Below are 14,648 nucleotides of genomic sequence, written 5' to 3' on the forward strand. Positions count from 1 at the left end.
AGAGCCAAAAATATGCACAACGCATGCAGAAGTCTATCTGCATGTTCCTGTGGACAATGTCGTCACTTAAGTACCACTCTCCATTTTATTTTACTACTTCCTGGTATCTGCATGCATTTCATCCCCTCCAATGCTATAAGCAGAGCGAGCAATTTGGCCTGATAAAGAGCTACGCATATTTACCAAATTGTTAAGAGCAACAGAAGAGAACAAATTTAGTTTCAAAGGGAGATAACTACATCTGTGCATCAGAGGGCAGACTTGGGCTCCTACAGAGCTTAAGAACTATGGGAACTACAGAATGCTAATGACCTAAAAAGGCAGATATAGGTATGACAGACAAAATTCACTGCCATCAGCGTTTAGTCCTGTGGCATATAAATAGGGTCACGCGCATAATGGAATTTAAAAAACAAACAAAAAAGAACGGTGGGGAAAGTGAAATGCAGTTAAAAAAAAAAAAAAAAAGTTAAATTTCCATACGGTTTTTGAAATGCCTTTTAAAAATGCACCCAACGGTGCACACCAAGATAGAAAACAAATGAAAAACTTTTAAAGAAAAATATATATTAAAAAAAAAAAAAATCTATTTGACCATGTACACCATCAATACAATGTATCTGTGTTACAGAGGCATCAATCCAGCTCCGGGTACCGTTGTGCTGGGCACTGCAAATAAGGGCTTGTATACATAGAAAAGTTGTACCAATTTAACTACACCGGTATAGTTAAAGTGGTACAACCTCTTGAGAGTGGAGACAGTTATCAGTATAAAGATACTTTATAACCAGTATATCTATTCCTGTGTGGGATGGGAAAGAAGCTATCCTGGTATAAGGACCTTTATACCAGTATAACTACATAACTATATCGACACTAGTGGTTGTACTCATAAAAAAGATTAGAAATAAATAATTATGCTAGTACAGTATCTGTGTGTACACCAAGCCTAAGACACAACATGAGGCAGAGGCTGTCTCCAGAACAGTTTACAGTCTCTACAATTCAGTCCAAGGAAACGCAGTGACACAGAGACACCAAGTGACTTGCCTACCACACACACATAAACACACACACACACACACACACACCAGAGAACAAAACCAGGTCTCCAGACTCCCTGATCCACCAGCCCACACAGCCTCTCAGTGAGTTGTGATAGCATTTGGGGATTCTACTTCTGTTCAAAAACCTCCTGGGTAGGGCAGTAGAGAGGCTGATTTTCAGCTTCCAAACTGATGGTGGTAGAGGGAAACCTTCTCTACCCCAGTGAAAGAGAGACACAACACGGAGCATGCTCAGCATAAGAGGCCAGCAATAGGCATGGCACCTTGCCAGAACAGAAGGGAATGGGGAAAAGTATTTTGGCATGTTTTCCTAAGACACCAGTTCTGTGGATACAGCTGAATTGGACCAGACCAGGTAATTTCATATTGGGAAAAACAGCCTGATCCAACTAGGTATCCTATCCAGTGTTTCTTTTAATCGTGGATGCAATGTAAACTACGGAATAACCTAACCAATTAAACCACTCCCTGAGCCTCCCCACACTCAAACCATGTAAGGCGAGAGGAAGTAGGAGGCAACAGAGCCCTTCCTTCCGCTCTTTAATTAAAAGCATAGGGGAGCTCCCCTGCTCTCCTTGGCTTGTATAAGCACCCTGCCCTCAAAAGTTCCTCTTCCTCCTTAGCTGGGAGAGAGAGAGAGCAGCTCCCTCTGCTGTTTCAGTCAGTTTTAACCACTGCACCTAAAGCGATGGCCAACGCAGAGAACTCCAGTCCTGCGTCTATAAGGCCCAATCCTACAAGATGCCCAGCACTTTGAACTTTCCATTGACTTACGAAAGTAGAGGGAGCTCAGCACTTCTCGCAGGATTAGGAAGCCGGTGCTTGATCCAGTTCCCATTCAAGTCCATGAAAAGGCTCTTATTTACTTCAATGGGAGCTGGGTCTTGCCCCAAGTTTGTCTTTGGGGGAAAAATGAAATGCTGCCTACTGAATTTCTATTCATTCAGTTTTGAGAAACACCTGACAACTACTATATTCCAAAGAAATGGAGGACTTTTCGCCCCTCATGAGTGTCTGACAAGAAACCAAAATGAAGATTCAAAAGCTAAGTATTAAAACCTGCTGACTCTTCAGCTATCAAGAACGTTGAGTGCTGTAACAGGGTGTGTACTGGAGAGCTAACTGAAGATGACAGTCAAAGGATATTACAGAAGCTCTAGAAGGAGGGCGTGTCCTGTAACAAAGCTAGGGTAGGTGACCTCTCAAAAGAGTCTATTGGTGTGAATAAAATAGTATTTAAACAAGATTAGCTGATCATTCCACTCCACCCTCATTATAACACTCACCAAAAGGGAGGAATGCTTTTACTGCCAAGTATGTGATATGGTAGGGAGTGATACTGGGAAAAAGTATACATAGGTGAAGCTAGGTTCACCTGCCTTCTAGTTACAAAGAGCACTCCCGCAGGATAGTTCAGGTTGTGACTAAGGTCCGGTCTATACATAGATTTTGTACCGGTATGACCATTTTGATTAGGAGTATGATTTTTTTAAAACCAAAATAGTTTTACCAGTACAACCTCTACTATGGATTAAGTTGCACCAGTATAAAGGTGTCTTATAGCATTATAGCTTATTTGCCTTCTTATAGAAGCACTTTCATACCAGTAGAACTGTGTCTGGACAGAGGGGCAAGGTTTCCTACCACTTTAATGTTCAGTACTAAAGCAGTAAATTTTTTCTTTGTACACAAAGCCTAACTTTATGTCTAAAGCATGAGCTTTTCCCCTCTAACTGCACCAACAGTCAACCAGTTTGCCTAAAATTTCTCGCCAGTTTGCCTAAAACTTCATGTATGTTTTTCTGCCAGGGAGAATATTTCTTGAGAAGTTTGAGGTTAATTGGATGAGGGATTTGGGTGATGCAAATGTTTTTAAAAATGAGGATGGTTAATTTTTTCCAAAATTACTTTAAAAAACAACAACCAACAACAACAAAAACAAAACCTTCCTCTCTCTAAAATCAGCTTGGGCCAGAAACGTCATTGGCCGACATCCTGTGAAACCAGAACTACTGCTTTATGTTATTCTGCATTGGCCATCCTGTAAAACTTAATGGCTGTGCTCATTACCTACAAGAGAATAAATAAATAAATAAAAGTTCCAAGGTTGTATCACGACACAATCTTCAAACCTGATTTAATTTCAGGCCGTTTCCTTGCAAAAGGTAGAATCCATAGATGTGTTTATTTAGTCAAACAAATGTGAGGTGGGACGTGAAGTTGATACACCTACAGTAAATGCAACATTTTGCTCAGGGGAAATGACAGAGGTGACACAAGAGTTGTATTAGAGTTTCCAATTCAGAAGGAAAATTAAAGCTACCAAGCAAGATTTTGAGCTTTAAGGTTACAAAAAAGGGACACAATTGATGGTGCAGAATAGTCTTTTTTGATTGGTTGGAATATATTATAGGTAATTTTATAATAATGTCTTGTCTGACTTCTCTATAACAGATTCTAACTTCTTAACACTCTTTTTGAATTCCCTTCACTTGGTACAATCACCCCAATAGCTTTCTAGTCCGCTACTGTTATTGTTTCCCAAAGCCAACTACTGTAGTAGAGTCATATTCAGCAATTGACTCAGGCAACTATAATTATTTTCTTATCAAATTACTTCTTATTCTTCAATATTTGTTCTGCATTGTTATAAAAATATTTTTAAGTGCATTGATTTTTTTAATCAAATATCAAAATTGTTGGATTTTAATATTTATTATTGTTCTTACTCTGTCTATTTTAAGGTGTATTTGAATCTAGACCTGGAAATAAGAAAGCCATCTGTGACACTCATTGTAACACCGTTTGACTCTCTAATTTAAGTGAAACTTTCCTCTGACATGGTCAGACGCCAATAGCTGCCATTATTAATTTTCCATACAATAGCAGACAATGGATTTAGAGAAATATCTTTCATGTTACACAGAGTGGTCGTCAAGTCAACTAAACAAACAACTGAGCCCTTGTATTACAGTGGACTTTTTCCTGAGTCCATTGTAACCTGGAAAAAGTGTTTTCCTCTCAGACAAATTCTATAGCAAGAATGTAGTGTGGAAAAACACCGGAATAGCTTTCTTTCTTTTAAAAATTGCTTTATTTATCTGCTTCATCTGCTTTTACATTGTTCCTCTCCTGAGAATCTTGTTCAGTTTTGACAAGTCCCTGCCCATTTTATTTCCAATTCAAAGTTCACCGAACTCAATGGAAAGACTTCCACTGACTTAAATGAGCTTTGGATCAGGGCCTTCGGTCCCTGTTCTGCAATGAACTTTGGACGGGTGGTACTGAGGTCAGTCAATGGGGCTCTATCAAGCACCGACATCCATCCACACCAAGCTCAAGCATGATCAGAGCACTTATGAGAGTTTACCCAAGTAAGGACTGAGTAACTGGTGAACTAGAACTTCCATCTTTGGGCCGGTGTAAACACGTAGTTCAATGTAAGCATGCTACTGGATACAGTATTTCTTGAACTGGAGTTGGAGGGAAACAGTCTGTCTATTCAACTGGCTACTTACAATAAGTTACTTAGAATTATTTGAGTATTTGCCAATACCTATCTGTACTTTGCTAAAGGGAGATGCATATTGTAAGGTATACATATCATTAGTTAGCTATGACAAGCAATCTACTCTGATTTATCTTTTAGGATCATCTCATTTGGAAGAAAAGTGGGTGTCTGCCCCATCTGTAACCTATGCATGTAACTCTGATATCGTAAAGTGATACTATGTTAAGGAAGCAATAGAGACTCTTCAACATGAGCCAAAATATTTAACCTGCAACCTTTTGGAACAGAAGCTGAAAACATCAGTGGCCTGGCCAAAAGTCTTACTAACATGGAATTGCCACAGGCTAATAAATATGAAGAACTCTTCACCAAGCGCATCATTTTACTACTGTTGAGTGAGAACTGCTTGATTGGTTCAGAAGCAAGTCTTGCACTCTTGTCTGCTCGATGCACTCTTTACTGTATAGTAAAATACCATGGTTTCATCTCTGTTTAAACTGGACATGGCTAAAATAAGAGCTATGGCTCAAAACACAGGACTGAGGATCTAATCCTGATCTTCACCCCTGCAGACCCAGAAGAACTAATGCAGGTTCCACTTCTTTGGGGGATCAGCCGGTAAATCTGGGAGTGAAGGATTTGGGGGCCCAATCCATCTCCCACGGAAAACAACCACCCCAATACAGCACTGCCCAGTACCTTGTGTCGCCACTTACACCAGTGCAAAAGTAGTGCAAAACACTATCAAATCAGAATTACACGCACTTGGTACCAAAATAAATGGGCACTCCAGCAGTGTATCAAGATCTTTCTAGCAACTTCTAATCAGACCCATGGTCTGTGCACACAGAGTACCCGTCCTCTCTACCTACCTACTATGGAGCCTACCTTCATGGGGTGTGCTTGCATTGTAGCAGCAGGAATTTTGAAAGGCAAGAAAATCCACAACTTAACAGTTTCCAATTGCCATTCTTCTCCCTGCAAAGGGAAAATGTAGAGGCCCATGGGCTACTGAAGCTCTCTGAATGTGGAACATATGGTGGACCCCAATGCACAGCCTCGTTATTTGGCCTGTATCCACTGGGTTGAAGATTTGGCCCTATGTGTAAACTAACCAATTCAACTGCAACAAAAGCCTCACAGCCGCTAATCAACATCTTTGATTTTTTTGACATGAGATAAAGCTCCTCATTCTAAAACATTTTGATGTTTGATCAGAAGAAAAATCTAGTTTTGTAATGAAAAGAAGAATTCTATATGAAAAAGAAGGGGTCGTATTCCTAGGTTCCAATCATATAGGCAAAAGTCCTGCATCCCAAATCAAATTTTACCTGCTTCCAGAACACTGGATAGAGCCCTACATTTGTCCACACCAACATATCCTTAAAACAGGCCAACAACAGTGAAAGTTATTGACACACATGCAAGATTAAATATTCAGGAATTTTCGCCAACACCAGGAGCCATGTGCATATGCTGAACTAGGAACATGCCTGTTGCAGGCATGAATGAGATTAAACTAGAATAATCGTTGCAAAGTGAAATCAAATGCTAACATATTTTCACATGAACTCAGCAGACAGCTTTACTCGTTAATTAGACCCTGGTTTTTAGCCTATATGATAAAGAAAAAAAAACCCACTGTTTTAAATCTTATCACTGATGAAGCCTTCCCATTAATAAAAATGTAAACAAAGAGAGTAGTAAAACTTTTATAAGCCAATAAAAAAAAAAAAAAAAAAAATCAGAATCCCAATGCAGCAGGATTGGAATGGTCTAAAGCTGCTGAATTAGGACAGGTTGTCATATAAAGTTCAGCCCAGAGTGTTAGCAATCACATTCTCTAGCAACATGTATAGAATTGGAGATCTTCATAATAACCCTCAGTTTTAAAGGCTCATAAACTCTGTATTTTACTCGTAATTTGCAGGAGGTAAAGAGAAATTGTTAAGGAAAAGTAACACTTTCCTCTCAGTAAAAAAGGCTTTGAAGATAATATACTTATTATTACAAACAAATTCTTAATGCCTTACTTTTCCTTCCAGAATATTTGGAGAAATGTACAACTTTTTTTTAAACTGTATATATTCTCTCACACACACACACACACACACACACACACGAGAAAGAGAGAGAGAGAGAGAGAAAAAAAATGAGTATCACAAAGAAAAAAAACCCACTGAAAGTATATTGGGAACAATACAGTTTAAATTACTTTTGAATACAAATAATAAAGCACTTTATGGTAAGTATCTTGATAAAACATTGTAATCAACAGTGAAACAATCTATGTTCTTAAGTATGTATAGGCTCCAAAATGTAGCTGAAAGGTGTTGTTTCATTTAAGGGTGAAAAAATCCATCATCAAAAATATTAAGTACACCTGACTCTCAGTGTTACACTCACAGGTCCCTCTGCACTCTCTCAGTTTCTCTTTTGATGTTCTAAAACAAAACCCTTTCAATTTGTTAAAGACTCAACTGGTGAGAGAGTTCCATAAATTACCAATTTATACTGGCCATTTTCTGAAATTTTCAAAGCAAAGCTAAGGTAATGAACAGGATGCTGAAGTTTCCATTCAGAACAGTAAAATATATCCAGCCATCAAGCCTGCATAGCGTAACTTTAGATTTTGCTTGAGTCAAGCCTTTTTGAAATAAAAGCTTGTGGGCTTTTTAGATACAGCTATTTCAGACTGCTTTTTGGAATCGTGCTAAAAAGCTGTTTGGATCTCAAAACCGTCAAAGCAAAACAAGGACTAGTAAAACCTAGTGTTTCCTACCTGGTACAGGTAAGGACCAGCTCTCAAATGCCACCTTGGGATACTTCAGACTAGTAATCAGACTCATGTTTAGAAGAGACACTAACATGAACAAAACCAAATCTGTCCCGTCCTTTTCTTCTTTGGTAGCAAAATCTACAGTAGTGGCTTTAGTCTAGTGAGCAAGATGAAGACCCCACAGACTAAACTAGTCCAAATATGCTGCTAGAGAGAAATACACAAAAAGAAGGCTTACTGCTTGTCATGTGACTCGGTGAGGTATGCTGCCCATTGGGTGTGCTTGAAGTGAGGTCAATAGCCATGTTGGAGTGCTCCCTTTCGGGCGAAAGCTCATTGTCACCTGCTTTCACAAAATAAAACACTTAGGTTTTTGTCCCATGGCGCCATAAAATTATCCAATTACACAGCATTCAGACTTGCTAACTTCTTTTCTACCCACCCGCCTTCCACTTTTAATAGATTCCTCCACAGTCAACTAAAATTGGTTCCTAGTGACCACAAACATAATATTTTTTTATTAGAATCAAAAAGTATCCTCCAATCCTCCCAGATTATAAAAAGTACACGTGCAAATCTTGCTCCGGCTGCTTTACATGAACAGAACTTAGAATTACTTGCCCATTTCTACATACTGTGGTACTAACAGACTAGAGACTGAACTGGAGCAGAGTGGAGTATCATTCTGATGTAAGGACCTTCCACTCCAATTTTGATTCATGATTTTCATGTAGCTGGCTATTAAGCTAGAATAGTTCAACGAAGTAAAATATTTTCCCTAATGAACAAGAAGGGAGCAATGCACAGTACTAAAAAGCCTCACAGTAAAAAATGATTTAGTTTCTGTCCTGTTTCTCATTTATGTTTTATATAAAATAAACATTGCTCTCTTATGAAAATATTTAAGTATATAATATAGTGGTTTTTAAAAATAACCACTAAAGTTTAGTGTTAAATGGTATCTCTCCAGCGTTCTCTTACAATATGGAGTTTAATAACAGCACAAATGAAAGTTAAGAATTTCGGGGGGGGGGGTATAACACTTTCTGCAGAGATATTGTGAAAAGGAAAGCAAAGGAGACTTCACAAGTAAACCAACAAAATTAAATAAAAGTACTTACATGTTATATATCCATCAGTAGCCTCTGCTTCCATAGTCAAAGTGCAGTGCTACAAGGCAAAAGAATACACCCTCAAAGATGCCTGCCAGTATCAGCCATTAAATGCTTAAACTTACTTAAAGCCATTAGTAGTTGCCTCTTTTGCTGCTGCTGCTACAACCAGCACCTAAGAAACATGCAAATGAGCACATGCCATGCACTGGTAAGTCACTGAACTCTTTTGGCAAATGATCTAAAGCTGCTGCAGATGGGGGTAGAAAAGGTAAGTTTGCATCTTGATGAGCTGTGTTGAGACTATAATTTGATTTTTAATTACAGTTCCAGCTGCTTTAATGATTTTTTTTTGAGGTTCCAATTGGACCAGGTATGTTTTAACTGGGATTTTAATGCTTTATCAATTAGCAATTCTCATAGCCACAGCAGTCTTCCAAGATGTTGATACTATAAAGATTGCCCTTTTCACATTTATTCCATGGTGGCTCATCATGTTCTGACTAAAAACAAAACCCTTCAGTGTCCATATTCCTTTCAGAGTTATTACAGCCTTTTGTCTTCAATTGGCCATCGAGCATCCTCACTCACACACCCAGACACCTGTGCATGCACCTGTTCATTGTAACCATACCTATCTATCATACTAGGGGCTGGATGTCATATTTAATATTTCTAGAGCATGCATTTTGTGGTGTGTGCCAATCTCAAAGTTTCTGGAAGCACTTTGCTGACATAGAACAAGCTATTACTTTCCAGAAACTCAAGTAACTGTATAGGATGACACCCCCTAGCTTTCATTTGATTAAAAGAGAGAGAAAGAGAGAGAGAGGCAGGGGAAGAAATCAATAATCGTAACTATATTCTTTTAAGTGGAAAAGTTAAGAAACTGACATAATCAGAGGAGAATTTTATTTCCTCTCTCCATCTAAGGCCCCTTTTTTGCCTTTAGTTTCAAAACTCTCACTGCACCAAGCAGCTAAATTATTCACAATGAGCCATTTCTGTATTGATCGCTGAGTATATTTAGCCCTGGCTCCTGGAATTTCTCCATTACTTACTGGAAAACAGGCAGCTTCACTTCTTGTCTCCAAAACCACTTCCCTCTCCCTTACCCCCCTTGTCCTCCCCCCCCCCCCCCCCCCAAAAAAAAAACAACAACTTTTCTCTGTGTTCCTCTCTGGTATAAGGCAGATCAAATTCCCAAGGCACTCGGTACACATAACACTTACATTTCAAACTGGAGAGCTGCTATCAAACGCTTGCCATTACTGATTGTAACAACTTTTAGAGATCACTTTAAAATAAAAACAGACAAGCAGCTTCCTCAAGCCCTTTCAATGTTAACTTATCTTCCCCCTAGTACAGGTAGACAGACACACATGGGGGGGGGGGGGGGGGGGGGAAAACCGCAAAAAAAAAAGGGAAAAAAAAACACCCCCCCCCAAAAAAAAAGGGGAAAAAAAAAAAAAAGGGGGGGGGGGGGGGGGGGGGGGGCGGAGAACACGTCAGAAGCAACAGGGAAAGAAGACCATCCTAGCCAATGAAATGGAAGGAAAGAAAGGAAAGGACGGGAAGGGTGGAGGGGGAAGGAATGAAATATACATAAAAGAAAATGTTCTTTGATTATTTGAAATGAAGAAAAAAGAGAGTTTGATCACCATGCCCAGGTGTAATGGCAAATCTCCGCTGCTAACCCCCTCCTGCCCACCACGAATGGAGAGATAGTTATGATCGTACTGAAGACATAGCGAGATGGGAAAAGTTAACCCCCTCCCCAAAATTAAAATCCCCTCTCCCCCGCCCCGTCCGTCCCCTGAAACTTACAAGTAGAACATTCAGAGCGAACGGATCGGTGGGGAAACTGAACAGGAAAAAAAAAAAAGAGCGAGGTCTCCCTCCCTTGGGATGGTCTTGTTGAGAAACTCGCTCAGGAATGGCACATACTTTCAGGAAAGATGAAGAACAAAAAGAGAGAGGGAGGGAGAGGGGGAGAGAGGTCAGCCAGTGCTACAGCAATGCGATTAACCAGGAGAGAGAAAAACTTGATCCACCGGTTCCTTAAGAATCGACAAGAAAACTGGAGGAGAGGAAGAAAGGGGGGACTTGGAGTGGGGGGGGGAGGAGGAACAGAGAAGTTAAAAAAAAAAACACCCACACAGAGCAATAAACCTAGGCCAACTTCACAGGATTGTTTTTGGCCCTTGGCAAAATGAAGAGATCTTAATTTCATCTCTGCCTCTCCCCGCCCAGAGCACAACCTGTCAAAGTAATTTAAGTCCTGCCTTATTCAATATCGTGTGTGCCATGCCAGTAATAATACTAAAATAATACTAAAAAGGGATCTAGATCACCTTCTCCCAGGTAGCTGCAGCTAGAATAGGAAGCGGTTGCAAATTGCAATTCAAACCCTTGTTGTCAGTTTCCAGAGCTGAGAACTGATTAATCGATTAACATCCCAGAAAACAAGAATTTTAATTGTAAAAAAAAAAGAAAGAAAAAAAAAGACCCCGAAAGGCTTTGCCAATCCTACCCCTGAAAGCCAGTCACTATGCTAAACCTACAACAAATAATAATATTAATCTCCCCCCTCCTCCAAACACACATATACAGACCGATTTATTATTATTATTGGTTAACAGCAACAAGTCATTTGATCCCATCCCAGCGCGAGAGATGCTACATATAATTACACTTTACTTGGAGCCAGCCCCCACCCCTTTGCAAAGCGGAGACATTCACACAGAGAGATTTCTATGAGCCATAACACAAATAAGCCAGAGCTCTTTCTCCCCCCCCCCCCCCGAAAAACAAAATGCCAAGCGAAGATTTACCTCAGCAGTGCATGCAGTACCTCACTTCCATCACCCTTTTGTTTTGTGTTTTTATTAGTGTCTCCTCTCCCTTGCTTTCTGTGCCTAATGCTTGTGTGTTTGGGCACTGCAGTTGGTTATGGAAACTGTAAGCAGTGGATCTGTAGCTAAGGGTAATCCTGTTTTTACTTCCTCCATCTTCAGAGAGCAGGGTTAGCCTGGGACAGCTGGTCAAACCCCGAGAAACCGATCCGGCAAAGACACACACACACACACACATCACACATCTCACCCAGGCAGCCTCTCTCAGAGACACCCTGAGTCGGAGAGAGAGGCAGGACTGGATCTGGGAGTGTGTCTCTGGGCTGCTCAACACACTCGGCAATCGATTACAGGACAAGTGCTGCTTCTGCTGCTCCCTCCCAGCAAAGGCTCTGAAGGTTGCTTCCCCACGCCAGACACTGGAGTGCAGCCTGAAAGAGCCATTTAGATCCCTCTCTGCCGAACGAGAACCACAGAGCCAGAGGAAGGAGGAAAGCCATGACCTGGGGCTGCATTTCTGCAGCCTGCATGAACTTACTTTGCTGCTCTCCGATTCATGATTCAGCTGTTCTATTCCTGAACTTTCTTTCTTTCTTAGATTCTGCACTGTGAAATCACAGACACGGCAGCAGGAATCAGATTGTGTTTTGTGCATGAAAAAGAACAACAACGAGCCTTTCCGGGTTATAGATTTAGAGATAGGATTGAGGGGCATCACTTCCATTGAAATGAATGTGAGTTGTGTGTCTCAATCCCCTAAACTGCCGTGAAAACCTCAGCCAGCATGGCTTACTATAATGTCAGTGTAGAGTAACAGACAGTGTGACAGCACCGTGCATATAGGTGTGTAAGTAAAATGAAGGCGAATCGAAACTGAACAATAGCTGGTGCCTATAATCCCATATCATTTCAATGTACTGTCCTATAGTAGATTTTTAATTTTGTAACTACAGTACACCTCTACCCCAATATAACGCAACCCGATATAACATGAATTTGGCTATAAAGCAGTAAAGCAGTGCTCGGGGGGGGGGGGGGGGGGAGCAGCCTGCGCACTCCGGAGGATCAAAGCAAGTTCGATATAACACGGTCTCACCTATAACACGGTAAGATTTTTTGACTTCCGAGGACAGCGTTATATCAGGGTAGAGGTGTATCTGGTCTATTAGCTTTGCCCCAATTACAGTCTAAATGAGAAAAACCCAAAAGGAAACAATAAAGAGGAGAGAAATGTTTCAAATCCATTATTATTTTTCAGTTGGACATTCATTGTAAGTGTGAGATAAATTATTTTTTTAGTATCCTCAGGTCATATATGTAGGAGTCAGTTTAGCAGGGCAATTGGTACTATTCTCCCCACCATCATGCATGACTCACTCAGATGTGAGGCTAAAATAATATGTGGAAATTTGAATGTCACTCACCATGGACTGTGCAGGTCTTGATATGGAGCCCGATCCAAAGCCCACTGAAGACAATGGGAGTCTTTCCCCTGACTTTTAATGGATTTGGGTCAGGCCCAACATGATCATTCCTTTTGTTCTTTCATGCTTTGATCAATATTGAATTAGTTAATTTGATGATGGACTTTGAAATATCATCATTAGGTGTCAGGGTTAATGCTCCAGTGAGATGAAAGGAAGCAATTCCCACTTACTTTCTGAGCTATTGTTTATATGCTGTCTACATTTTATTACATATATTGTATTACACACAAAACTGCATTAAAAGAACATTAAATTTGCAACGTTAAACACTCAACGTCTTGGAAATGCCAGTATTCAGGTGGCCTGTGCACTCTCGGCCACTGGCGCTAACAGAGTAGCTGCTATAGTAGTTGGTTGTCAGACCTTATGTACACCAGTCACCAGAGGAGGATGAGATGCACATTTTGCCAGAGGGTTTCACAGATATTTGCTGACAGCGGAGCAATGAGAGACTCTATTCTCTTCTATTTAGGGTCTCATACCGTGCTCAGCACCATAGTATCTGAGTGCTTTCCAGCAGTGCATTCAGCAATGTGACTACTGTCCATCATGTGGTCTCTCATCCTCTCCCCACGAGATGAAGTATGTGCAGGGGAGTGTTTTATTTTGGAAATATTTTATTTATTTATGTGTATGTGTATATGAATCTCTGTGTGCATATATAAAATACACACACACACACACATAGACATTGCTGTATGTTTCTGGAATGCATGTATACGAACTCAGGAAGCTTGGGTTCCATTCCAGGTTCTGGTGGGGAGTGTTAGCTAGAGGTCACAGATCCTTGTGCCCATATCCCTCAAGCCTGACCCTTTTCCCCTCCAGCCTGCCCTGAACAGTCCTCTGTTTTCCACCCTTCCCCCATTGTGCCATTGGCCCAGTCCCAGTTTTCTCCTCCATGGTTCTGGACTGAGACCGAGGCTCTCCCTACCCCCACCTCCTGACCCCCTTTCCCAGTGTTCCCCATCTTGGGCTCCTTATCCGATCTTAGTGTCCCACCCCATTCCCCACCCTACCTTCCAGTCTCCTTGTCCAGTCAATTTCAGTCCCATTTCCCACCCCCACCCCCCCCAAACTCCTAACCTGGCTCCTTCCACAGATGGAAGGACAGCTCTCGGCCCCTACGTATTGTGGTCAGGCAACTTCTTCCATCACATTGCCTAGGCACCAGCTGGTGGAGTTCTGAGAGCACAGTACAGATACTCTCCCTGTGGTCAGTTTTGGTGCCTGGCCCCTCAGCAGCCAGGAGCAGGAGCAGTGCAGGGAAATCTTGCTCAGCCCCTATCGTCCTTGGCTGAAGCATGCTCTGGACAGATGAAATCTTCAGAGAATTTAGCTGTCAATCAAATGTGTACTCAGCATGAGTGAACAAAGACTTTTTCAGAGGCTTATAACTTGGCCAAATTTGGGCATCTTTTTCCTAAGGACAGCCAAAGGCATATTCTTGACACCAGGGAGACTTCCCGTGCCAAATTTCAAGCCCCCGCTCCAAAGCACGGAGATGCTAGCGCTTCTCAACGAAACAGTCATAAGAATTGTTTCCAATATGAGCAAAACAACCTATTATCCCCAAATTCCATTCTTTGAAACTTTGAAGAAAAATCAGTCTGAGGCAGACACCTGGCATGGAAAATTTCAGCCCAAATGGGGCTGAAACCAAAGTCTAAGCAACTGAAAACAGGGTAGTAGAACGGGAAGTGATGGGCAATTGTCGGCGGTGCTATCAGTGCAGCCTATAATGTATATAGAGATACATTAATTATAAGCCATAAAATAAAAATGCAAATTAAATAATGTTTTCTTCATTTTAAGGATCAAATTCTGCTTGCCTTAT

At 40.9% G+C, this 14,648-nt stretch overlaps 1 protein-coding gene across 4 annotated transcripts in view; it reads right to left on the bottom strand.

Annotated features, from left to right (window-relative positions):
• Positions 1-11,519, bottom strand: part of IKZF2 (IKAROS family zinc finger 2) — a 145,225-nt gene extending 133,706 nt beyond the window's left edge. For all 4 annotated transcript variants that reach the window (XM_034785838.1, XM_034785836.1, XM_034785837.1 and 1 more), the window contains exons 1-3: positions 11,304-11,519; positions 8,479-8,527; positions 7,596-7,700 (exon numbers count right to left, since the gene is read on the bottom strand). In XM_034785838.1, the coding sequence (XP_034641729.1) occupies positions 7,596-7,700; positions 8,479-8,512 (139 nt within the window). In that variant the 5' untranslated portion in view covers positions 8,513-8,527; positions 11,304-11,519. The remainder of the gene's footprint in view (positions 1-7,595; positions 7,701-8,478; positions 8,528-11,303) is intronic.
• Positions 11,520-14,648: the final 3,129 nt, after the last annotated feature.

This window comes from Trachemys scripta, chromosome 11, assembly GCF_013100865.1.
Source record: "Trachemys scripta elegans isolate TJP31775 chromosome 11, CAS_Tse_1.0, whole genome shotgun sequence".
In the NCBI taxonomy this organism is placed as follows: domain Eukaryota; kingdom Metazoa; phylum Chordata; order Testudines; family Emydidae; genus Trachemys; species Trachemys scripta.